General features: G+C 36.4%; 1 protein-coding gene across 1 annotated transcript in view; it reads right to left on the bottom strand.

Annotated features, from left to right (window-relative positions):
• Positions 1–722: 722 nt before the first annotated feature.
• Positions 723–27,346, bottom strand: part of MRTFB (myocardin related transcription factor B) — an 87,549-nt gene continuing 60,925 nt past the window's right edge. Inside the window, exons 9-17 of the mRNA XM_082314284.1 lie at positions 22,680–22,820; positions 20,334–20,581; positions 18,585–18,738; positions 15,316–16,341; positions 13,767–13,922; positions 10,604–10,762; positions 10,162–10,299; positions 8,622–8,682; positions 723–6,137 (exon numbers count right to left, since the gene is read on the bottom strand). Coding sequence (XP_082170410.1) covers positions 5,599–6,137; positions 8,622–8,682; positions 10,162–10,299; positions 10,604–10,762; positions 13,767–13,922; positions 15,316–16,341; positions 18,585–18,738; positions 20,334–20,581; positions 22,680–22,820 — 2,622 coding nt within the window. The 3' untranslated portion in view covers positions 723–5,598. The remainder of the gene's footprint in view (positions 6,138–8,621; positions 8,683–10,161; positions 10,300–10,603; positions 10,763–13,766; positions 13,923–15,315; positions 16,342–18,584; positions 18,739–20,333; positions 20,582–22,679; positions 22,821–27,346) is intronic.

Genomic DNA, 27,346 nt, shown 5'->3' with positions numbered 1-27,346 from the left:
ATAAGGTGTTTTGCTCTTGTGAAAAAGAACAGGGAACATCCAAAATTACTTCATACATCTCTGCAGTTGTTAGTACACTGTCAGAGCTTCTTAGGTTTGTGCACTTAACACAATTATTCTCTAGGTAGCCTAGGAAAAGCACGCCCTTCCAAACTGTTCATACCTTCTGAAAAGTACTATGGCAGGATAGGTATTCTTGGAAGCTTAGGTTTTTAGGATTGGGCTGAGCCAACGAAAGTCATTTTTCAATGAACTAGTTAGTAGATGAGGTGTGGGGAGGGTGAACCCCAGCAGCTGCACATTATGAAAATATGGTGACAGATTACAAAATAAGGACTGTATGGCTTATGAGCTACATAAAAAGGTCACTGATTACAGTTTTAATTTTTATGAAGCCACTTCATTCAAAATATATTGAAGAGTACCACACGTATATTTTACCTGTGTGTTATGTAAGATAGTTACACTTGTGCGTACATTAGGAAGTCTCTATTCTTAGAGATTTTGGCTCTGACTTTGAAGACAAACCATCATTCTTTTGGAATTCGTCTACATGCAGATTTCATTCTTATTCCTTTTTGTGAGAAAGGTACTGAGAACAGAGGCCAAATGTTTCTGACTCATAAGAGTCAAAATTTTTGCTGATTATTATTACTGGTATTTTTCACTTTTAAGTAGTAAGCATGGACAAATGAACACAGTTTTCCTTTTTTATTTGAGACACTTAGCAAAAATGCTGAAATATCAAACATTTCCTCAGTAGCTACAATATTGCCACTATGTACAAAATATTTGATAAATGTAGTACACATATAAAAATACAGTATGCATTACATATATACAGTACAATGTGCAAAACATATGGCATTCAAACATATGGAATTGATTTTAGGGGTGCAAACAGCAAATACAAAGGCATCATGGTTTCTTATAGAAAGGCAATACATAAACTGACGCCCTGATTGCCATAATTTGCATTTAGTAAAGTAGTGCTTAAATGAAGAGGGCCCTAGAAACAGGTGTCTATCTTCTTCTTTTCACAAAATGAGATGCTAAGACATAATTACGACTATGAAAATAAGAAGAGAAACACCTACTAGGGTTAGCGTTATTTCTACTGCAAGCAGTACTGTGAAGAAAAATCCTATCTGGAAAAAAGCCTGTGCTATTACTTAATACAAATTTTTCAAACAACAAAAACAAATCTGTACTGTTAAACATCAAATACAGCTTTGAAAATATCTACATCCTTAATTTTAAAAAAGTATGGATAATACTTTTGGGGATTTAATTTCCTATGCTTCAAAATACAAAGTGCCTCCTTTGGCAATATAAATGGCAATGCTTTGGTTCCTATTTAAATCTTTATATTATTATAATTTATTTTAGGCTGTCTTTTGAATATCTGAGCTGTATTTTTTATAAAAAATAGTGTGATTATATAGTTATTAACCATTCCCTGCTTTTTATTGAGAATTTGCTCTCATAGCTAGAATGGCTTTTTTGGCTAGATTTCTACAAATACATTTATGCACTTTTAACTTAAAAAGCCTTTATATTCAGCATTGGACACTACAGAATGATGTAGGTGTCTCTTTTTTGCACTTTATTCCTAGCAAACTGGTATAAAAGGAATATTTCAGATTACTTCAGGTTTTAATCGATGCTCTTTATTGGCCATGTATATACTATATGCAACTCCATTCCACATATCTCACATAAAAAACCACCTGTAGTATGGTCTAGAAGTCATCAAAATGCAATTTAATAGACCACAATATAAAGAGTTTTAACAGAACATTTAACAGAGATAAGTGGAAGAAATTTTTTCCAGTTTTAATAGAATTTGCTTGAAGTTTATAATACATTGAATATGCCATCCAAATAATAATTGTTTACATCGGTGAGCTTTACTGTGTTTTGATTACATAATGCCCTTCCAGTTAAATGTATTCTGTGATTGCATTTTCTCTGCCTTGAAAGCAGCTCAGCAGCTTGTGCTTCATTTCCAATTACAGTGCCTACACTTTTCAGGCATCTGAATGTTTGAGATTATGTAACATAAAAGTTTAATATTGAAACTTCTATTTTGATCACCTGCTTCCTCGAACATAACTCCTGTTGGTGAATTTAGAAATACCTTGGAAAGAAATTTCAGTATTAAGTAGTGATTATTTCTAAAAGCTGTGGCCTCAGCTTTTTAAAGGTCTGCTTCTGCAAGCCCACATTGCTGGGTTTGACTCTAAATTTCTGTAGAGAACAACTGCCACAAATTCACTTCATTCTCAGAGAGAACTGCTAAATTTATGACAATGATTTTGTAACTATTTACTAATGCTGAATGGCACTAGAAGTGCATAACAAATACCATTTCTGTATTAAATGCAGGATGTGACTTCTCTTGATTAACATTAGGCTTGTAAAACATATGTCTGAGCTCTTTCCATGCCTAGAAGTGTAAACATCAACTTTTGATTTTCATACTGATAAAATGGTATTCTTAATTACTTTGAAGGCTCTACTAACAACGCATTTGATAGGATGTGTTCTGTTAGTATACTGCAGCCATTAAATGGCAAATTTAGTGCCAGTGCATTCCTTTGCAACTGTTCTCTTAATGAGAAATATATTCAGTTCTGTACAGTCAACTGCACAGTCATGATTAAATTTCTAAGATGTATTGTATTTGTGTTACAAAAATTGTCATGTAAAACATGCACACACAAAAGTCTAAGCAAAACCTATTTCTGCCATAACAGGCATACATAACTATGGCAAATATATCACATTTCAGAACAAAGTCTAAAGCAAACCATTACGTATAAGGTTTAATACACATAATTCTGAAATGTACAAAAAAGTAATCACACATTCCCTACACGAGAACATTTGTACTTTAAAAACTAAAATGATCCCTTAATTTTTTAATAATATTCTTTTTTTTTTTTTTTTGAGTAGAAAGCTATACTGTACTGATAACAACACATCTCAACTGTTTGGGTTTATTTCTGCACATAGATTCCTATGGATTAGTTAACATTCTACACTGCCAATAAGGATAGTTTTGTAGCAAGATGACTTTGCCAGTTTTAAGCTCTATTTACATGCACATCAAAAATGACAGTACAGTTCCTCTAGGTTAATTTGTCCTCTAAAAATTAATTTACTTGCCTCTTATTTAATCAGAAGGCAGGGGCAAAAAGGGGTTACTAACCACACATACGTGGTATGGTGTCTGGTGTATCACACATAATAAATTGACAGTACTGCAGAACACTACATTTCATTCAAAGTTGTTCCTATCAGACCAAGAGTCCTTAATGCTTATTCTCGTAACAGCTGAGGGCACTTCGTATCTCAGAGTATTAGCTTCCAAGATAATACGATGAAAAGGAATGGAAAAAGTTGACTGTATTTGTTCAATGTTACTGAAGAGTCCTACACCATCAACATTTAAGGCAGACAGTCCGCGTGTAATATCGTACTCAAGTATTGTAGGCACAGCAAGAAGGAATAAAGAGATATGTCTTTCAACTTCATCTTTTGTTGTGAAAATCTCTATAGATTGTTTTTCTGTACTTAGTTTCAGATTAAAGTAAATCCTGGCCTGTAAAACTACTGAAGATATATAATAAAGTGCTGGTAACTGATACGACGCAAACATACGATGCCAGTTTAAACCCTGAATCAACGATATAACCACCATTTTATCTGAAACCAATGGAATTCCGTAATATTAGTAAACCAGACTGCACTGTATATCTGGAGACATAAATTTGCAGTTAATTCCACAACATTTTTTGACTAAAGTATTTTTGTTTGATGTTAACATGATTGTGTTTTGGTTTGGTTGTTTTTTTGTTTGTTTTTGTTTTTTTTTTTTAAATGTGATACAGGTTGCTAAATAGTTAACAGCTAGTTTCTGTTTTCATTATTTCTTTGATAGTCTTTCATACATATCATTACTCTTAAGAAGTAAGCAAAAGCTTCAGGGCATTTTGTCATTAGTTCCTACCAAACTTTATTTTCGAAGGTTGGTGGCGAGGAAGGAATTCTGCAACGAGATCAGTTTTCAGACCAGAAAACATATCACGTTTCTGTTGTTCAGGAAATAGGGGACTGTTTCCTTTTACCTTAATTTAGGAATTCCCCAATAGGAAATAATTCCAATTTTATGTTTGATTATCAGCCTATGTCATCTATGGCAACATTTAACAGCTATTACCTGAGAGACAACCATAGAATTACAAAGTATTTTATTTTGTTTGTTTTTCCAACTGCTTTCATAATAGACTCTGATAAAAACAACTAAGGGCTTTAAAAAATATTTTCATTGCTGTGCTGTGAGGTAAGAGCTTAATTTTTGCTATTGTCTGTTTCAGGTAGGAAATATGCCTTCTTATCACAAAACAGTACATCCTGATAGTGCTTATTAGCCTTTTTATAATTTTCCATAAGTGTGTGCTATTTAGGATTCCAACTGAGCATCTTCTCTGTTTAGCTTCGCTGATGTTATGTAGTGGTAGACAAAGCTGTTCATGATGGTTGTCCTGTCAGTACTGTCCCCTACAACTCGGTCTGATCCTACAAACATCTTTTATTGAGGGCATTGGGACTATTCTTGTACGGATGCTTGCAGGATCATAGTACACAACAGCTTTAATTAAACTTTTCTACTTCCTCAAACTGTTCTAATATGCTGAGATACTGGATTCAATGATCTAACAAATATCCTCAAACATGAAGTAAATTAGGATATTTATTATTTCCATTATAGTAATTTCTTGTTTGAAGACCACTGTTCCCCTCTGTTCACAAAAATAAGCTATACAAAGTTAAAAGAGTATACAAATAACTATCTGATATACACATTAAAACCTAGCTATTAAATCCAGAGCATTGCTATACAAAATTCAGTGTTCTCAGTATTACCTGGCATAGCTACAGTGGATTTCTTGCAGGTACACTTAATGTGCCTTTGGATGCAGTTAAATTCTTCCCTCATGATTAAAGAATGGGGGAAGAGTTTTAAAAACCACAAAACCAAAATATAAAAACAACTTGAACAAATTAAGAGACTAGATATATGAAATTTCACTGAACCAGCCAGTGTTTTTACTTGCCTTTGCCCTCACAATTCATTTTGAACCTGGCTCAGGCTATCCACAGGAACAATGAAGTGCAGTGATACCTCACCCTCCCCCAAACATTTGCTCACTGTGTCAATACAGACAGTTGAAATCTTGCTTTTTCTTCTCTAAGTTTAGCCATGTTGTGTTGCTCATTTAAGCATTACAAGGTCAGAGACATAACTTCTTTCTTAAATATTTGTGATGCATTTACCTTGGGGTACTTTTAATCAGTAAGTACAATTTCTTGACTTGTGAAATACAGCTTTCAGAGGGCCCTGATCTGCATTACTGATAGGAGCATAAAGTAAGTCACTGTTGTAAACTTGAAAATCAATAAGGAATTAGCTTCAAGCATTTGTTCTTCCAAACATTACTGTCTTAATTTACCTCAACTGCAATCAGAATGGTATAATAATGGACCTCTGCTGTAAAGAGACTTGCAGGTCATGTTCTCATTGGCTACAGCTTAATCCCAGTGCAACTGTAGATCTTGTGGATCTAGAAAGTCAGTGGAAAACACGCTGGGGGCAGTAGAACTGAGAGGAGTGAGTCCAGATGAGGAGCTGGGCATTGTAATGTCTAGCCATTCCATATTGTCCAAATTCGTATCAGGAAGGTCAAGAGACAGACAAGAATTACTAGTGGTAAACTGTGGGTCGGATGTTTCCATGGGTGAATGAGAGTGATCTAAAATGCTGGAGTGATTAAGCAGATCATTCTGGAGGTCTTCAATTAAAGAAAATGACTCTCTGTCCTCATTACTGCTTGTCAGTTGAGGAATTTCATTACCTGATGGTAAAGTTCCATCCAAGAGGGCTTCAAGTTGGTTTTCCAAACTTATGGACAAGCTGGTTGTTGGTTCTAAGGACACAGGAGGAGGGGCCATTTGGATTTGTGGTGGTGGGCGGGATATCACTGTATTCACTGGCATTGTAGTGATGTTGGCTGTTACTGGTCTCATTTTAGAAATGGGAGATGGTTCCTCCTTTATTGGAAGGGAAATCTCTGTAACAAAAAAACCCCCACTATTGAATTCAGAAAGGATAATGACATATATTCTCAGGCTTACAACTTTTACACCGTTTTTGCCCACTTTGAGATGCATCCACAGTGAACTCAATGGCGTAAGAGTCATTTTGCTGTTCTGATAATACAAACACTACAGACATCAGACTATGTCAGGTACTCTATGAACAACAAAGTATTTTAAAACAAGTTCCAGAGTTCTGCTTTCAGTAATACTTCAGCCAATTAGAATATTTATATTGATGAAAAAAGGAACAATTTTCTAGATGTTAGGTTTACTTCCTTCATGTTTATAGTTCTCCTGACTAATTAGAATAATTATGGAACCAACACATTTCCTCATTTAGAGAAGAGTACCCGAAACAATTTTCTGTTCCATCCCTGTTTAGTACTTCGTCCACCTTGATGAATTGTCTAAGAGATCAATTGATGGGATTAGGATGCATTTACTCCTGATTATAGAATCTAAAACTACTCTTCTGTCAAGATGTTCCATGTAAGATAGTGGCAGTAACAATAAAAGGAAATAAAGCAAAGTTCCAATTAATTCTTATATGTGAATGGAGTCCAAACATAAGATTAGACAGACCAGAATATACAAATAAATCCTCTGGCACAGATGATGTTTCTGCCGGCAAAAATATACTTGACAATACATTTTGCACCAGTTTTCCAAGCAAAAACCACATTCTTAAAACCTGTAGGAGCATCTATTGAAATGATTGCTTAGTAAAAGCAAAGCATTACTAAATGGACCCTCTCAATCTCTTGAAGTACATTAATAAACTAAACATTTTTCAGTGTAGAACTCACTTACGTAAGTGCAAGAGCCCTGACTGCTTTACTTTGTTTTTCATAAAGATGATCAGGAAACGTTTTGCTTTTTTATGGCAACTTTGCAAACACGGAGAAATTGTTACCTTTAAGATCAAACAGGTTTAGTAATGTAACACTCAAAGCGAATATTTAAGTAAGCACACCAATGTTCCCTACATCCTCTGTTCCAGAGGTAGAACTTCTTTGAACTACCCGTGCAATATTTTAATAAAAGCATTGAAAGCATTTTTTAATTTAGCTTGAGTTGTTCACTGCACAGGTCACTTATCTCAGTCTGTCACTGTCTACTTCATGTTCTTCAGCTGACTTTGCAATTTGCTTTGAAAAAGAGAAAATACTTTGATGTTTAGAATATGGCTAAAATCTTCTAATAGCCTACAATCATTCACTTATGTACTGGCATTCACTGCTGTCAAGATCCTTATACAACAGTAGTACAAAACATGAAGTTAATTGAATTGCTTGGCACCAGAACACTTCCTAGTATTGTAATAGCTTCTTAGTCTACAAAGCCTAATTATGCCTGAAAGCCGCCTCCTTCTACTGCAAAGCTACTTTGTATATTACTTTAGTTATTTCAGTTCCTTTCTGATAGCTCCCTTGTTTTAACTGACATAGAAAGTTGTTATTCATTAATGTCTCTATGTGGTTCATAAATACTTTTTCCAGTAATGTGTCTTTCATGTTTAGAGTTGATAACACATGGTTATATTTAATGAAATCTTAGTATCAACATCCTTCAACTCTTACCTTATTCTATTTTTTGTATAATTTCAATATACAATTACATGGACTTGCTCAACTTTTCCAATTTTGATAAAATACATCTGTGCTAACCTAAGGTGTTATTTTCATAGGATTGTTTGGGTTGGAAGGAAATTTAAAGATCATCTGGTTCCAAGCCCCCTGCCATGGGCAGGGACACCTTCCACTAGACCAGGTTGCTCAAAGCCCCATCCAACCTGGCCTTGAACACTTCCAGGGATGGGGCATCCACAGCTTCTCTGGGCAACCTGTTCCAGTGCCTCACCGCCCTCATCGTGAAGAATTTCTCCCTTAGATCTCATCTAAATCTACCCTCTTTCAGTTCAAAGCCATTACCCCTTGTCCTATCACTATGTGCTCTTGCAAAAAGTCCCTCTCCAGCTTTCTTGTAGGCCCCCTCCTTCAGGTACCGGAAGGCTCCTATAAGGTCTCCCCAGAGCCTTCTCTTCTCTAGGCTGAACCACCCCAACTCTCTCAGCCTGTCCTCATAGGAGAGGTGCTCCAGCCCTCTGATCATCTTCATGGCCCTCCTCTGGACTCTCTCCAACAGGTCCATGTTCTTCTTATGTTGGGGGCCCTAGAGCTGAATGCAGTACATGTTTGAATGCTGAATGGACTATTGTAAAGGTCTGCTTGGGCTAATTTACAAGCAGAGAAGTTCCACAGCAGGTTGACTGTATGTATTTTGGTAAATGCTTTCTTTAATAGATAATTATTGCAAACTTTCAGAAATACTAGTTTCATCCAGGCTGGATAGCTTCTACCTCCTCTCCCTGGAAGAATTCTTTCGTTTGATTATAGCACTGAGTTTTCATTATCAAGTTTTAAATCACTACATTACACAGATGTCAATTAGCTTACCTCCGCTCTTGATGAGAATATCAAAAAGATCATCCATCTGCTGACTGTGCGCACTGGAAACCTGTAGTGCATGAGAAAAGGGTTATTCTTTTTCATGTAGTATTTTTTCTTAAGGTGATTGATCCTTGCTTCTCTCAATAGTACATAAGTACTAACCTATGGTTCAAGACTAAAATTCTTCATATGAAACTGTCAATCTAGAAAACAGAGAAATAGTTTGGAGAGACACTTGTAATCCCTGTGGTCAGTTTCAGTACAAAGGAATAGGGAAAAAATCTGAAAAGCAAGACAAAGATTTCATGAAGGCAACCTAGAAGAGAGGTGCAGAAAACTAGGGATAAGAAGGAGAATTACTAACCCTGGTTTGTAGCAGGGTAAGTATCTGGAATAACTGCAGGACTTTGGGGGTGCACCCTGAATTGCTTTCTCTCAAAGATATTCTGTGAATAGCCATCATGTAAGATGCATTGTGTTAGGTACTTTTTTTTTTTTTTCCTCCCCCCAATTTGTAAATTCATGTTTCTTTTTCATTCTTCATTCTTTTCTTTTTTAAAGGGGAGGAAGCTTTCATCAACTGTTTATCTGTTTTAAACAGCCATCTCCAGAATATCTGAACCTTAAGCAAAAAGTAACAAAACCCCCACAAACCCATTCTTTCAAAAATGGTCTAGGAAAAGTGGAGACTTTTACGATGGTCTCAAAACTAAAACATTGTTTTAAAACATTGGTTATACTCCAGAGATGGGAAATAATTTGTCATCAGGAGATTTAGCACCTGAAAAAGGCCAATGGGGAGGCACTTTGCTAACTGTAGCGACAGAGTCACGTAAGAAGAGCTGTGTGCCTTCACTGTGAGGATGTCTCACACATGCCAAGAACACATGAAATGGCATTAGAGACCCATGCTTCTGCCTCAGTGTCTGCCACCACAAAACCAGCAGCCAATAGTAAGTCACTACAAGGTTTTATCTTTTGGGATAGTTCTGAAACGCATGAGGTTAAGGATGCTCATTAGTTTTGTTTGCAACTTTCCTCCAACGTGAAGGGTATCATGGTAAACTGACAAAGCATTCTGTACAATTATTCATCAAGCTCACTAAATATAGACTCTTTTGAAGAAACCACCTATGCTCATTTATATATATGTTTGCTTAAGTGTGTATAAACACACTCGTACACATCCTCCTTAAGTTTACTCACTTTGGAAAATATGAATATATTTTCTCTCTTTTAAGTGTAAAGTTTGGGTATCATACATCCTTGAAACAAGTCAGTTGAAGGCTAGTTATTGTTAAGTAGCAATAGCAGCATTATCCCAATTATATATATCACTGGACACTGTAAGACTTATTTACATCTCTGTTGCTTTAATAAAAAGAATCATGAAACAGGAGTCCTGTAGGTAGACACTGTTATGAAAATATTAACAGCATGTGTTAGAAAATCTTGACACCAAACAAAAAACTAAAATAAGCAATGGCTTTGATAATTCTAAAGAAAAAAGATGTTCTTAATAGACTAAACAGGAGAAAATAACTACCTCACGGTGCGATGTCTGAATATTGCGGGTCTGTTTTATGGCCTCTTCATAACGAGGAGGATCTTTTGTCTTGGATACTGTGTTGTTGAAGAGGGATTGTTGAACAATATAAGGCTGGGCTTGAGATGGAGAGCCAGGCTGCGTGAAATAACAAAATAATGACTAAACAATACATTCCAGTGAATTCAAGATGTATCAAGTTCTACAGATTATCCTATTTTGTCGTACCAATCTACATATTTACAAATAACAATAGCATAGGTAATCAGAGGGATAAAATAATAGTTTCTTTCTTTCTCACACATACATACATATATGCATTATTAAAATCTACAAAACATTCTTCCTCCTTGAGTGAACTGCAGTATGCACATAGTCACATGTTATTTAAGAATAATAATATAAAACTGAACTTTATGGAACATTGTTGGGCTAATCTTACCTTATTAGGAGTAGCAGGTCCATTCTGCACAGAAGGAACCTGATTACCACCAGCGTGAATGTTAGAGTTTGATGTTTTATTAATAAAAGACTGTGAAGGTGTTGTAACTGGTGCAGTCTGATAGGAAAATACTGTATTTGATGTGGCAGGTGGAAAAACCTGTAAAGGATTAATATATCAGTCTTAAGTTGTGGTTGTGGTTTTTTGTTTGTGTGTTTTTTTTTTTTTTTTTTTTTTTTAATTAATAACATTGGGTAAATCACATAAATAAAGTTTAAGACTTTTTTTTCTTTTTTAAATACTTGCTTGCTTAAATTCCCTATTAAGGGAATGTTATTTGTACTGATTTTTCCCTCCAGTGGAATAGTTTGTGAATCTAGAAAAATTACTCTTTGAAAGAAACTTTGTGCTGTGACATGCTTTCATTCATCACTGGTAACTAAAAATATTTTCCTGCAATTTTCCAGGAAGCGTGAGAAAGTGTAATATAACTTTTCCGAAATACATTCAGAAGAGTATGGAACAGTTTAATACAGTATGCATGATTTCCCCACCTAGTGGACAGTCAATAAAATGAACTTATTTCTGGACTGATACAAACTAGCGTATGTATCCACACTTGTCCTATGCTGCCTGCTTTAAGACAGAATGGTTTGGTTTGTGCCATATAATTCTAATTTCTTTTAGCTACAGATATCTATGAGTAGTGAGGGAGAGACAAAAGATATAACTGATGAACCTTGGGTATCAACTGTAAATTTGATTACTGGTATATAAACTTTTTATTTCTTCAACTGATAGTCCATTCACTCATTGCAAATGATTCCAAGCAGTATCCTACTTCTCCTATTTTTACGTTAAAGGGAGAGAAAAAGAGCTATGAATGTATGAATGCATAAGACTGTTCTTTTAAATTCAGTATCACTCCCAGATACCTTTATGACAAAGGTGTGATGAATCTTAGATCAAGGATGGAGATAAAGCCAGGATAAGCTTTGTGGAGTGCAGTCTGAATACCAAATTAAGTCTGCTGTGGGAAGGCTTAATAGTTTTTGTTAGCCTCCTGGATCATCTGTGTGAAAACTCTTGTGCTTTCCAGCTGTCTACCACTGAGGTGAATGGCTGTGCAGATGTCTCCTTATTACTGAAAGAACTGAAGAACAAGGGCCGTGCGGTAGCTAGAATGTGAAGATCTTGACACCTGAAGTGTGTAGGAGAAAATAAATGGAATGATCAGCTGGTTTGCATAAAAATCTGAGCTACCTGAGAAAGTCTAAATGGATTCAAAGGAAACTTGTTCTGGAAAACAACTATTTATGGAGGTGATCACTATTAGGAAGACCAACTTCACTGAAAAGTGTTAAATTAATAAGTAGCATTACTCACTCACAGTTCATTAGCTCAATCTGCCTGCTGAAATATCCAAGCCTCATGAAATGCAAACAGCAGACAAGCAGATCTAATGCTGAATGCATGAAGACTGTCCTGATCTATTGTATCACGTCAGTATTTTACATTCGGATGTAAAAAACAGTGCAATTACGCCGTCTGGTTTCCTGTGTAAAAGATGGCAGTAGATGTGTGAGAAAAACAGCTAGGATAGGCAGGCTGTTCAGCTCCAGGATAGCAAGATGCAGACTAAAGTCTGCTGAGAACTATGTGGTCTCCATGACAACTGATCTGAATAGGGGGAAAGACCAGAGGGTACAATTCTTGGTTATCTCCTGCAATCATTTCAAGGAACTTCTAGATAGCAAAGGAAGCAAACTGCTAGTCTTTGGAACAAGTATGTGCCTCAGGATGACTGGAAAATTTCTATATGGGACCTGTCAAATTAACAAGGTAAGATTAGCCCCTCACCAAATCCCAGAGAACCTAGATGAAATCTGCTTTTTGGATATATGTCAGTTTTGACTTCTGTACAAATTTCATATCCTTGAAATTAAACCGATTGAACAAGCAGTCTGAAGAGTGATGATGCTCATTTAGGTGTGTTCCCCTTTGTTAGCCAGCTGCCTAGAGAATGGCAGGGCATAATCATACATCTTCTAAGATAAAGTCTTACCTGGAACAAAAGCCTTAGCAGAAACAGATTAGAGGACACTGCACAGGTAGAAGCCCCAAATCACATCACAACACGGGTTTTATGATGCACTTTTGTAAACTGAAATATAAACTTTGAAGGCTGAGATATTTTGTAACAGTTACATAACATACTGTAAAAATTACCCTCTTCATCTTGAAATTTCGGTTGTTTCTGAATTATCCTTTCCTTGGGGCAGGCTGAAAAACACTGTTCTCCTAAGTGATAGGAGCCTTAGACTCGATAGCCTGATAAGGAAGCAAGAAAGGTCCAAAACCAATCTGTGAGTTCCTAATAATAGAGGTCAGCCTGGAAGAGGCTCAAAAGAGGACAAAGCCTTTTCTTTTGTGATGACTGGTGCTGATGGGTTGATATCAGTGACCGTATGAACATGATTGGATTGGGACTCACAGCTGTGCATCCAGTGCTGATGAACATCTGTTTTGGAATGGGAAATTTCAGAGCTGATTGTTTTGGGTAGAGAGGCAGAGAAGGATCTCTCTCTGAATCATTCCCTGCATTCCTCAGGAAGAGATGTACCATAGGTACAGTGGGGTTTTGACTCACTGGAATTGCTACCCTCAGTATCTGAGTCCATAGCTTTCTTCATAAGTAAGGATGAAATCAACAGGGAAAGTAGGAAAACTAAAAGGAACTCCTATAAAAGAATAAATCTCTGAAACAACAGGTAAAAGCTTTCTGTTAAGAACTGCCTACAAGAATCTTCCATTTTGAGCCAGTGGCAAGTAAAAGAAACTGACTGGAGTACCTGGTATACCACTTGTGCCAAGCATAAGGAAGAACGTAGTAAGAGTGGTGCCATAAGAGTACCATTAAGATAAAAAGTCTTTATCCTTATGTATTTATTTGCAACTGAAAAATAAAGTCCTGCACAGACTAATATTTTGGAAAGAGAAGGAGTTCCAAGCCCATTGTATCACACAGAAAAACATGGTACAGTCATGTTAGGTGACTCGATCATTTATATATGATGCAGATGACACATAAAAGATTCTAAAAGCACTACCTAGAATTAGATTACACAACTATTTATCATAATGCTTATTGCTATCCACAAACCTTTCTGATTTGTTGGGTCTGACCAAGTGCATGCTGCGTGATGGTATTTTGTTTTGATTGTGGAGTATGCATCTGAGGTGCTGTCTGGACCAGGCCAGAGGAAGAAATAGGAGCAGGTATTTGTGATGGGGTCTGTATTCCAGCTTGTGATTGAGCCTAAAGGATGAAGATAAAATATTTGCATTATTCGTATCTCACAGAAATTACACCATGTAAAAATCTATTGCATAGCTTATGCAGAATAGCAATAGCAAGTATTCTGGGAAGGATGAGCATGAACTGTGTATAAGAGACAAAATTTTTACTCTGTTTGGTACTGGTGAGTTCCCAGCTAAAAGGTGATGTTTATTTTGCCAAAAGAGTTTAAGAAAGATAAAGACAAACCGGAGAGGGACCAGTAGAGAGCAATGAAAATATTAAGAGAGAGAGAGAGCATAACCAGCAAGAAAGGACTATAAGAACTGGGTTTGAGTAACCAGAAAGACAAAACTGATGATGCAAGAAAAATGTTGTTTTTAAGGAGATCATAGTAGTTCTCAATGGCCACCGAAAGTGTGGCATTGTGTCTAACCTCAGGAAAGACAATTTTAACTGGTAGTTAGGAAAACTTTCTGCAATATCAGTGAAGTGAAATACCAGAACAAACTGCTTAAGGTTGTTACAGAATTCTAGCAGGATTTTAGACAAAGATCTGTCTGGGTGTGTAGCTACCAGGAATAGCTCTTGCACTGTGGAGCCCATCCCCATCAGAATTTTACAGCCCTCATAAGTATTGCTAAATGTGATGGTGCACACGCTAGCATCAAAGCCTAGGCCCACAACATGCTACAACATCCAAGTACACGCTGGAGCTGAAAGAATACTTTGCTGGCACAATAACCATGTGGGTGGCAGGGGATTTCATCTACCTATGTCCCAGTAATGCCACTGGGAAGTATATGCTTAATTCTACCTTAGACCCACAGGTTAAACTCTTTCAGCTTGGTCAGATTACTCTTATACCTCTTCATTTATAACCTGTCTTGGTTTATGCTGTATTTATTCACTGTGATACTACCTATAATCAGCCTAGAAATAATATTTGTGTAACCATGGTTTCTTTTTATTACTCCACTGGAGTTCTACAACCCAGCATTCACATTTTTAAATATAATGAGCCATCACCACACAAGGAAGTTCAAACACGCATTTTGCAAACAGGCATACCTCAAAATAAAGTACTGGGTTTGTAGCTGTCTATTACAATTTGGAGTTAACAAAATAGGGGTATATGCTGATATAAATCAAAACCAACTGTGCATGGAGGCAGTACAGGGTAAGACAATTACTTTTCAGGGAGGAGTATCTGGGAACAAAAGTCGCAAAGAAAGCAAGTACTAGAAGTTATAAAGAGATTGGCTCTTAAGTTTTTCTACTCTTTTCCCTAAAGCAGAAACAGACTAAGCCTGATTTTTAAGTTATTCTTACAAGCAGCACATTTACCTATTTATGCTAAATTATGCAAATAGCACCATGCAGTATACATGATGAAAAATAAAAACACCCTTACCTGCAACTTTATATTTCCAACTGGTAGCTGCACTGCAGTGGTAGAATTCGGTCCCTGGATAGACAGCGGAAGGAGTAGCTGTGCAGTTCCTTGAGTAGTTAATAATGCTTGAGGTTGGGCAACAACTGCAGTTTGTGGCTGCCTCTGTGGGTTAACATAAAATTGAGAAATGGCATTCTGAGGTTCAGCTTTGGCCACAGGTATCTCCTGCTTGATAACAACCGCCTTTTTGGCAACTGGATTCTGGCCACTAGTATATACCGATTGTCCTAAAGAATGACTAGCTACAGGTACAGATTGACTTGTACTAGAGCAGTCAGTAAGAGCATTTTCATCTTTGACAGCAGGACTGAATTGCTTCTGTTCCAAAGCAGCTGAGTTACCAGAAGCCTGAGACTGTTGCTGTTGTCCCCGTTTTTCAACCTCAAGTTGCATTTTCAGTACTTCCACAAGCTTTTGCTCTTGTTCCAGTTTCCTTTTGAGCTCTTCAATCTGCTTTTCTTTCTCTTGAAGCTTGCGGTCCTTTTCTGCTACATCGAACTCCATGGTTGAGATGCTTCCACTACTGCGATTCTGATTATCATCACTCATATTTGCTCTTAGTGGTGAAGTACTTAAGAACTGGGATGGTGACATCATGGTCATCATTTCTGTGAAAGTATCTGCCATACTAGTATCATCTGTGCTTAGACTAGATTGCTCTGAAGGAGAGGGAGATGTAGGCAAAGGAGAGCTAATGTTTTCAGTATTTACTACTTTGCAGCCAGGTCCAGTAGATGTTTTTTCTGGAGGAAAGCTGGATATTGTGTTAGCCACTGGCTTATTTAGTGTTGCAACAGGAAATGCCACAGTCACTTCCCCAGTGTTACCTGTGGCCCCAGTAGAAGTGGTTACTGTAACAGAGCTACTGGTAGCAACCCCATTGTTATTAAGATCTTGATAGGGTTTCAGACGCTCAATAAGATCTGTTTTTGTTCCAGATACTGGTAATCCCCTCAATTTCAACTCCATTTTAAGCTCCGCTACCTGAAATAAAGCACAATAGTAAAAAAAAAAAAAATAAATTAAAACTTACTTATATACATTCCACCTTACTACATCTTAGTAAGAAAAATTATTTTTCGACATATTCGCTAGTTATTACACCTCTGGGTTCTGACAGCGTGCATGATCCGTGAGCACATTTCCATGACCTGCTACTTACTTTCACTGTTTAAGTGGCCAAAACTTTAGTAGTGTTCAGTTGTTGTACAATAAATAGCAGCAAAGTTATGCTCATTTTTCATAAATATTCAAAATGGGAAAATGAACATACAGCTCCAGTTCTGGGCTAAAAACTTCTGAAGCAAACCTGTAGATGATGCAGATAAAAGTGCAGATAAAAGCACTGAACACCAGCACGCTGAACCCCTTTGTTACACTGTCAAGACAGACAGATCTATTTCTGAGAAATTTTATCAGGTCAGTTGGAAGATTCAATAGACCCATCAAACACAAAAGGCTCTCTCTCTAATTAGCAACTGAACAGTTACAGCTAGGTGCCATATGGATTTCTTTTACAAACACAAAAAGTATAGGCAGTCAAAATTAATCTAATTTCTGATAGAAAAATGTTCTCAATTTTCCAGTAAGCTTACAGACAAAGTGAAGTGCAAATGTGTTGAGTGTAAATTAGTTCTGCGCTTCAAAATGTCAATTAAAAAAGAACAGTCACAATGAATGGCTTCTGTTTATGATATGCATACACCGCATCTAACTGTAGAGTGTTTGGGCTATATGTACGTTAGAACCAACTCTAAAAGAATAAAAGGTAGTGACCTCAGTAATATTTCAGTACTTTGCCAGTCTAGAATTTTAAATTGTAGATCTTCATTATTTGGAAATTATGAAAAGTCACAGCAATCCATTTGCATCTCAAAGAACCACAGCAATTTTATGTTAAATAACTGTCTACCTAACAACGATTATCAGCTGCTTCCCCCAGTCTGGTATCCTCTACACTTGCTTGAGACTGCATTCCAATTTTTCTGTTTTTCAACAATGCATTTCTGAATTCTTAATCAGAACTGATTTAGATGATTTAGTGTTAAAACCACCACCAGCAGATCTGCAAGTATGGCTTATATTACTGTTACCACATTAGCAGGAATACCAATAAATTATGCAGAAATGGATAAGTGAACAGCTTTAATCACTGCAAAACACAAATTCAGGTATTAACTTAAATATCTCAAAAAATTAATAGTTAATAACTTAAAAGTTTGAAAAGCTTATTTCAAACACTGTTGTTTGAATTGCATTTTATAGACTTGTTTCATATTAAAAGATTGGCTTTAGCTGACGACCATACATTACTGTCTTGAGAATCTGATCTTCCAAAACCTCTCTTTTATCCCTTCAAGTCTAAAAAAAATACTCACTCCCATCCCTCAGAAACCCAACACCTTGGTAAAGGAAGGGAGAAATTAATAAACTTCCCACTAGATGTCCCTACTCTCCCGCTCAGGTTTGGCACATTCATGTAGTTGCTATTGAAATAATCTGAATGTAAACCCCCACAAGCTTCTTCAGATTAATTTTCATTAAGTCCCTCACAGTATTAATTCCTGGTAATGTATTTCTGAAGGAAGAAAATCCTCTGCAATGCCTTCATATTACAGTTTAAACAGAGTTTACACAGTTATTTATAACTTCAAGAAGCTTTTATGAAATTTAGTGTTCATTTTCAGATGATGTGTTGAACCCTGGTAAAAAGATCTTTTCTATTCTCTTTTACTAGTGTTATTTCTGTGTTGGCATTATAGCAGTGACCTCTCTGAATATGTTGTTATTATTAGGGCATCTTTTAACTTATACTGCTTAACTAAACCTCTTCATTGATATACTGAAATTGTCATAAGGAAATTACTGTTCCAGTGTTTGAATCTGCCTGGGCTAAAACTTCACACGAAGCGCACCTTTGATACCTAGTTTACCCAAGGTATCAAATTATGCACCTATGCAATCTGTCTGAAATTCTTCTTCTAATGCTTTGGGAAAGAAATGTAATTTCTAGAACATATGCATGTGAGGAGGCTAAGTCAAAACAAATATTTAAGTCCAGAAGAGTTGTGTATGAAAACTTTGACAACATTATTCTAAACAGTTAAGAGAAAAGTACAGTTTTCATTGGTAAATAATATCCGGGCTTATTCTTGACAGTAACAGTTTGCAAGTTACAACCATCTATAGCGCTGCACAGGAATGGACAAATCCCTCTTATTTTTTACCTTCAAGTCATCCAAGCTTGAAGGTAGAGGTCCTGGTTTCCGGCTAGGAATATTACTGTTCTGTCTTGGTGAGCTGGCAGCTGATGTTGGTGTACTGTTGTTCAAAGTGTTCAGTGGCGTATTCCCGTTGTTACTCTGTTTGTCATTCAGTGGCCTTCAAGTGATAAGAAAAAGGGGGAGAATAATGTCAATGCCAAATATATTTACGTTTTCAATCAAGAAGCTGTGATTATGAATCTAGTCTCTATCAAGTTCATGAACAAATTTATTTTATTTACAAATACTTATTTAACATAAAACATTACCATTAAATATTTTTAGTAAAACAGCACAGAGAAGAAAATATAACAGAGTGTGTTGATATTTTATTTTCTCTTCAGTTAAGCGTACTAATTTATGCTTAATGGGTTTTATTATTGTCATGGCATCCCTGAAGGATACTATGGACTGCAGAATCAGTTTATACAAATTAATCATCAGCTAGGGCAACTAGTTACTTTTTTGTTTGACATCAATAAAAAAAGCCCACAATATTGAACTCTATCTATCAACCCTACATACATGTCCACTGTTCATATATAGTAAGGACCAATGTGAAGGCAATTTACTCTGAAGATGACGCATTTTTTTTGGCTGTACTCATAAGAAGAATCTCATACAAGGATCTCAAAATAATTGTAAAAAAATTAAAAACTCCATCATTTACACTAGGTAGCATAAGTCAGCTCTCTTATTTCGTTCAACTGATTTATGAAGAAACGTTTCTGAAATGTCAGTAAATGGAACATAAGAAGCGTGGGTAAGCAGGCAGAAACATCTCTAGTCCAAATGTTAGGATACATGGTAATTATAAATATAACCACAGATGGTATCTTTAACTTTTCTAGCCTCACTTGCTGAAGAAAAATAACTCAGTGAAAACTCATTTAACAAAAAAAAACCCCCAAAAAACAGTTGAAAGTCATTTGAATTTAGGGTTGTGTGACTGGCATGTTATACTGTAAGCACTTCTAGGAAAAGACTGGTCTTAGATGGTGAGAATGAAAGTCTGCAGATAGTCAGCTTCTCATTCTGCTATAGGGTGCTGGCAACTCTTTGAAGATTCAGTTTTCTGACTGCTTCTGTCTATTAATCAGAAATTATACTTCTCACTGTTAAAAGTGCTAGAGATCAACACTGATGTGGAATTCATAAGCATTAGAGGTGAGGCTATAACCAACATAGAAATTTTACCTAATTTAAAATGACTCTTTCTTCTTATTTGTAAATTGCAAAAATGTGGTCTGTGAAACTGATGTAAAAAGACAGTAAAAACACAACAATAGTGCGTGTCTTTGTAAAAGCCATCGTCTGTAAGCTTCTATTCTGCTCTGCCTACCTATGTCATATTTGAGTGAAAATGGTGTCAAAGCTTGCTTGCTTTCACATAAATGCTTTTGAGTTTCAAACATGCATCTGGTGGGAAAAAAATGCATCTGACAGGTAGGAGGTTCTGTTTCCCTGTCACACAAAAATAACTAGGACCACTTAAAGGCTTATCAGACTTCAGGAGTATTTTAACAAGAGAACCACCTTATCACCTTGTTAAATGAGACAAATAATACCCACAGTGATGCATATTGCCATTTAAGTTTTCTTGGGTTCCAACCATCTCTTAACATTTGCAAAACATATTTACTTCTAAAGCACAAAGTCTATAACTGATGCATGTATCTTTTCTTTAAAGGACACAAACAATGCTTCACATACTTCAGCGGTGCAGGTAGAATTGTCTGGTAGTTGTAGTGTTGTTGCTGTTGGCTCAGGATCTGCAGCTGCAAAAACAGTTGCTGCTGTTGTAGCAGACGAGCATAGTTGGAGTCCATCTGTGGCTCATTTTTCTCACCTTTCTGATCAGGTGGAATATATTGATGATACTTCAATTTTTTCACCCTTGGCTTAGGTTCTTTACATTTCTTGCTCCGATGCTTATCATTTGGGTTCTTTGGGTGGCTTTGCTGTTTACAGATGGAAAAGATTGAAACAACTATAACAGACATCTCATTTACAAGCAGTTACTCAAGGTACAAAGATAAAGCATACAGGAACGCATTTACCGCAGAGTTACTGAATACAATTACCCCTGCAAACCTGCCCAAAGGATCGCTTACCATCCTTGAAAAGTTAACGTACTCCAGCTGGCTTATACTGTGCACAAGAAGGGGTCATCAAATCACAGTTTGTGAATGTTTTTTTAATAGATGGCACAAATGAAGCTAAGGGATTCTGCTAGTTATGACCTGTCACTGCAAAGAGGCATTCTTCTTAAACAGGTAAGTTCAAAGCCACTTAGCACTTTGTACAAGCTAGCATCTTAAAGTCCATCTGTAAACACTTGCAGGTCAGAAGTACTCACAGGTCTAGATTAAAACCATGAACAGACAGTCCTATAAATTACAGGACTACTCTAACGAAACTTTCAGCAGTATCCTTATTAGCAATACCTGCGCATGTGGTAAAACGCTCTTCCGTTACAAGCTCTTTAAATTATTTTCAGCGAAAAGTTGAAGGCAGTTACCTAGTCATACAGAAGGTATTGAAGCAGAAATCCTGTATTGGTCCATGCACATTTATTACACAGATAGCCTGTTTTGGGGAATGTCTGAATTTGTCGTTACGGTCCTGCATTAAGTAAGCTGGTACAAGTCCAGTGATTTCACTGGGTATAGCTAAATTTATACTAGAAATTGACTATTAGAGGTCATCCTTGTAAATTTACCTGAGAATTAATTTCATGTAGTTAGGTAGAAGTCTACACATATATAATCATTACAGAGGTGAATATCTTTGGCACAGCTGCTGAAATGAAATATTATAGACATCTTCTACCACAACCCCCTCTCTAATTGTATTTGAAAAAGTTTTCCATGCTGCTGGCTAGGTCAGTGCAGAAAAGAGAATTGAGTATGTTCTTCTGATATTCAGATACAAGGATACAGTAACTTCTCTCACACAGTGCGTTCTGCTTATACAATAAATGACCTAAGAAAATAGTTGCGGAAAAGGAACAATGCTGTTCACTAGTTTGGTCATAGGTAGACTATGAATGCGGTTGCCTCTGTTCCCATTAAATTATCCTCCATACAAAACTATATTAGAAAAGATTAATTTCACCAATAGAAAGAAAATCAATATTGCAAAAATCTGTTGTCCTTATTTCTTAAAAACTTCCATGGCAACGTAATGCATAGTTCTGCTTGAAAACTTTTGTAAACTGTACTGTAAGGACCTCTTGAAATAATGGGCCAGTCCCTATGTCCTGGTTTCAGCTGGGATAGAGTTAATTTTCTTCCTAGTAGCTGGTATAGTGCTGTGGTTTGGATTTAGTATGAGAATAATGTTGATAACACCCTGATGTTTTAGTTGTTGCTAAGTAGTGCTTACACTAGTCAGGGACTTTTCAGCTTCCCGTGCTCTGCCAGGTGCACAAGAAGCTGGGAGGGGCCACAGCCAGGACAGCTGACCCAGACTGGCCCAAGGGGCTATTCCACACCATATGACGTCATGCTCAGCAAATGAAGCTGGGGGAAGGCGGTGGCAGAGGGGGGACATTTGGAGTTACAGCGTTTGTCTTCCCAAGTAACTGTTACACGTGATGGAGCCCTGCTTTCCTGGAGATGGCTGAACACCTGCCTGCCGATGGGAAGTAGTGAATGAATTCCCTGTTTTGCTTTGCTTGCGTGCATGGCTTTTGCTTTACCTATTAAACTGTCTTTATCTCAACCCACGAGTTTTCTCACTTTTACTCTTCTGATTCTCTCCCCCATCCCACCGGGGGGGGGGGGGGGGGGGGCGGGAAATGAGCGAGCAGCTAGGTGGGGCTTAGTTGCCAGCTGGGGCTAAATCACAACACCCTACAAGTGTTAACGGTTGATCTTAGCATACAAAAGCTTTCAGTCAACAACCCAGTACGTTCTCCTGAACACTAATAAAAGCTGTTGTTAGTTAGTTATAGGCACTATAATGTTACGCATGTATTTTTTCATTACATGTAGCATTGGAAAAGGACATAGATTAAGAACATAGTCCTCAGATGCCATTATTACAGATACCTACCTTTACTAACGTTGGCCCAGGCTTTGCTGCAGATACAGTATTTGTGGTCAGGGTGGTTGTAGCAGTAGAACGTGTAACGTGCTGTTCAATTGCAGAGGGAGTTTTGAGAAATTCAGGAACTGGAGAGGTTAAAGGTGGATACTAGTATTAAAAAAATATAAGGAAAAAAGAGAAACATTAAAAACATCCACCATCTGAATAACTGAAAAAAATGTGAAAAGGTTACAACTTACTATCATGTCAAATTCACAAAATATTTTTAGGAGAAATGGCGAAAACAGGACTCTCTTGTGTACATTTGGGTGCACTTCAAATATAGCAAATAAGATAAACTGGTTTCTTACCTTGACTTCATAGCTTGCATTTTAACTACTGCATGTAAATGTATCCGAAATCTGTTTTTACTAATGCAGGATTTACTTCTAGTTTCACCAAAGTAAAACAGTAATTGATTTTAATATCAATTTTTGTAGTATATCATAATAAATATTTTTCCAACATTAACATTTTTCTTAATCATTATTGTTGTTTTTTCGACAGGTAAAAAGAATAACAACAAAAAAGGATTTACAATAACATACAAAAAAAGCCCTCAGGAAGGGCTTTGTTTTCATAACCTTTACACTGTTGTTTTAATTTGCAGAATTTTTTTCTCCTTTTAACATACATGAAAAACAAATAAAGAAATACCATGAAAACATTTTCTGTCTTTCTTACAAAATCATAAAAAAGAGTTGGAAGGACCCTCAGAAGTACCCATTCAAGTCAGGAACATTTTACTTAAACTGCTCCTAATGTGTATTTGTCTCTGGTTGATAGCCCAGAACCAGATTAAGTAATTGATGCCAGTTCTTAGCTTTATAATTGCAAAATTCTTCTAGAACTGACAGCTGTCATTAAAGTACTTCTGCTCCTGGCATAAGGATAAGAAAGAATTCTTCTCTTCAAGGTAGTCAGTCAGAATTACAGGAAAAGGTTACGTCAAATAAATTTATTTTCTTGTTAGCTTTACCAAGTTCGTATATGAAGGCTTCTAGAACCAAAGAATTAAAAATTTTAAGAATATAACTAATTTCTATACTTTTATATGCAACTAAGTACAGAAAAATAGTTCAAACAAAATTTTATTAATTATAAAATAAAGGAGATATAAGGGTTAAAAATAATTAAAGGAAGAATGGAATGCATTGTTAGCAGAGATACCACCATTTGTTATTACTCCACTTGAAGCAACATTAAAATTTGACCCTAGACACACTACATGTATACTGAAGCAGCCTACTGAAGTTACAGAAAACACTCCTTTATTACTACAGAATTCAAGCCATCACTATTTTCTGTCTGTGAAGTCAGAATCTTGTGTACACAAGGAGAATCTTACCACCCAAACTAGTACAGGCAGAAAAGCCTCTCTTTCATGAAGGTCAAACATCAATGTAGGAAAAAGAACTTCTTGTTTCAGAATGATCATGCAGCAGCAGAGCAGATGTATTTTGAAAAGACAGCTTCCTATTGTATTTTCATGGTAACCGCACCTCTGACTCTGCCAGGAGGTGCATTTCTTCTGTATTTGACAATTATATTACTGTGTAGGTACAATCCAGTAGCCTGAACTTTACTGAGTTTGTTCCCTTGCTGTTACAAACATCATGTGTGTAATTTCTTCTATAAACGTACGAAATTCCATATAGGCTTAGGACTTTTTTATTATTATTCTTTTCCTGGCACTGCCACGCCTACCAGAAAATTCCCATAAGTTTTCCTACAAAATAACCAAACTTCACTGAGCTTAACTTTGTCATATCATTTTTTTCTGTGCTGAAATTGTTTTCTGATTTAAAACCTATTTCCTTCTGCAGTGAATATCCCTCTGATGGGATATAGACTCTGCACATAAACAGATCTCAGCCCTTGCTTTTCTAGCTACACAAACAAATTTTTATGCTTTTCTCAGAAAAGAGATTTTTCATTCCCTGATCATCCTTTCCTGTTCGTGTTACAGTTTTCATTAGTCTTTCTTGGATATAAGTAACTGGAAATGTTTAAGATATTCCATATGGGGTCTCACTGACTCCTTACAGTGGCACTAACACTTCTACTGAAATCATCGCTTCTGACATACTTGCAGTTTTACAGAAGAAGTACAGAGTAGCTCACAGTCACTTTACTGCTGACCGCTGCACCCCAACTGTCTTCCTCCTCAGTTTTCTCTTGAGTCAGAGTCCCCAGGTTTCCACATTTCTTTTTCATGGGAAGGAGAGGTGTTGTGTATTTTTCTTTTTAAGAACTATTCCATTCTATTGGAATTCCATTTCTCTCCTAAAAGCCAAATCAACCGGTTCTTTCTGCATAACAACAGTCTAACTCTGCTGACTATGCCTTCCAACTTTTGTTATGTGACCCATTCTTGTGTCAAGGTTGCTAATGGTAACATGAAACCAGAATGTCCCCAAATCAACTCCTGCAGAGCACTATTACCAACTTCCTTTCAACCCTATACTTCCCTCTTTCTGTCTTTGCTAATCTCCGTCTTCTCCAGTTTTGCTAGTGTTTAATACCATACAGTATTAAATCCAGACAGATGAGATCAGTTGTATTTCCATTGTTTAAGAAAGCACTTAGATCACCTAGTACAATATTCCTTTTATAAAAGCCCATCTATTTCCCTTATATTCCTACTAGTAAATATCCTTTTTCTTCAGAATACATTCTAAAGCCTTGCATTGTAATTAAGTCAGACGGGGTCCTTCTTCCTAATTCATTTCTTCCTGTGCTCTACTATTCTTCCATGAGACTGTACCACAAAGGACTTACATCAGTTTGCTAAAAACATTTGGTACACATTTTGCAACTTTATGTCCTGGTTCTTTTGTATTTCTGGGATGGCAATTACCAAGGTGCCAGTCTGCATGCACTAAGCTCTCTGACTTTTGCTTACAATTACATTATAATAATTTTCCCTTCTCTCTCTGTGTTTCTTTTATACATTTTGCAGTGTCTCCAACCATCAGCTGCCAACAGGCGGCTATAGCTAGCTTGCCGTAACCTATCTAAACTGTATAGCGTTTTTGATCCTTCTGTAGTGCAGCCATCCAGAGGAAAAGCTGATACTGCTTTACTAAATTGCAAGATTTAATATGCCACGCCTGGCCACTGAAACATTGCACACATGCCTGTCTTGAGGTTGTGTCAGTTTATGGTGGCAGGCTAAAGATATAAATGCCTCTATTTTTATATCCAACTTTCAAAGTGTTTGCTCTGGAAAGCATCCGATATCCACACACTATCTGTTACTTGCTGGACTTGCATAAGAATTGACAGGTGACTTTAGAGGGACTTACCCTTTAAAAAAGGGTTCTGGGTGCTGTATTCCAACATACTGCACTCCTGGTGCTATCAAGTTTAAAACGCTTATTCTAGTTATAGCAGTAACATTTAAAAAAAAGCACTTAGTTTGTCTTTCAATCAAAGTGTCATGTATGGTATTACCATAAAGCACAGGAGAATTCTAATGATCTCATGATTTTCACTGGTTCTTAAATTTTCTTTTCCTGAAGTCCCATCTAAAAAGCATTTTAAATGTTTGATTCTTCAGCTTATTCATTACATAATCTTTTACCATTCATCATTCTGATCCTTCTCGAACCCAAATAACTTGACTTCAAACGTACTATTTAGCAACCCTTTATAGGCTATGAAAACAACTCCATGATGACATCCCAACAAAACTCTTTAAAATGGAAAAGTTAGAAAGTTAGTAACGTTCAAAAAAAAAAAAAAACCACAACCACTCAATTACAACCCCCCCACCTTTTTAATTTATATTGCTTAAAATTTACAGTGTTAAATATTCTCCTCTTGCCATACAGCAAATTACTTTTTCCTTACATTAGCTGTTATCCTCAACTAAAAAGGATTAATAGCTACATGAAATACAAAGCTTTTTACAGACTTCCCAATTTTACCTGAAAGTGTTAGATGAGGCAATGAACCATGTATATCATTTACTTGATAAATTTTTAAGTTCAAAAAAGTAAATTAACAGGTCTCAACTTCTTAACTTGGGTTCATAAAGTAATGTAAAGATTATTTCCTTTGAACAGATCTTCTATTTCCAGTTACAGATAATATGGTTTCTGGACCTTTTCTTCTAACTGCAAACACGCATCTATCAGGTCAACAAGCAACAGTGAATATATTAAGAAAACAGTCATTATATTCTCTCATCAAGCAAAATACTTCAGATGTTTTCGAGATAACTGTTCAATGTCTTCAGGATTGTGAATACCACAATTTGATCTGTTTAGAGCGGTGTGGTTAAAATGCCTAATCCTTACCAGATGCAAATACATCAGTTTAAAGCAAGTTTTAGGTCATCAGTCAATGAGAGCTGAAGGTTCTCAAAGTTATATTACATCCTCTGAGGCCTGGAAATGCGTGGAGGAGGAAGCCTTGAAAAGAATTCTGGCTGCACTCTACTGTTTTCAAAACATTCTTGTATTTTATGTTGTAATAAAATGTAAAATTTGTCAGAGGAAATTAAAAGAATGAAGGAGCAATTTCCCAGACACATCTCCTGTAGAGACATGCTGTGCTATTATTCTTTATTTCAAAAGGAACAACAAGGTAAGCATCTGCTTTATTTTGCAGAAGAGCAGCTTCATATT

This window comes from Platalea leucorodia, assembly GCF_965183815.1.
Source record: "Platalea leucorodia genome assembly, chromosome: 5".
Classification (NCBI taxonomy): Eukaryota; Metazoa; Chordata; class Aves; order Pelecaniformes; family Threskiornithidae; genus Platalea; species Platalea leucorodia.
Note: the sequence above shows the minus strand (reverse complement) of the source record. Positions and strands in the feature narration are given on the sequence as shown.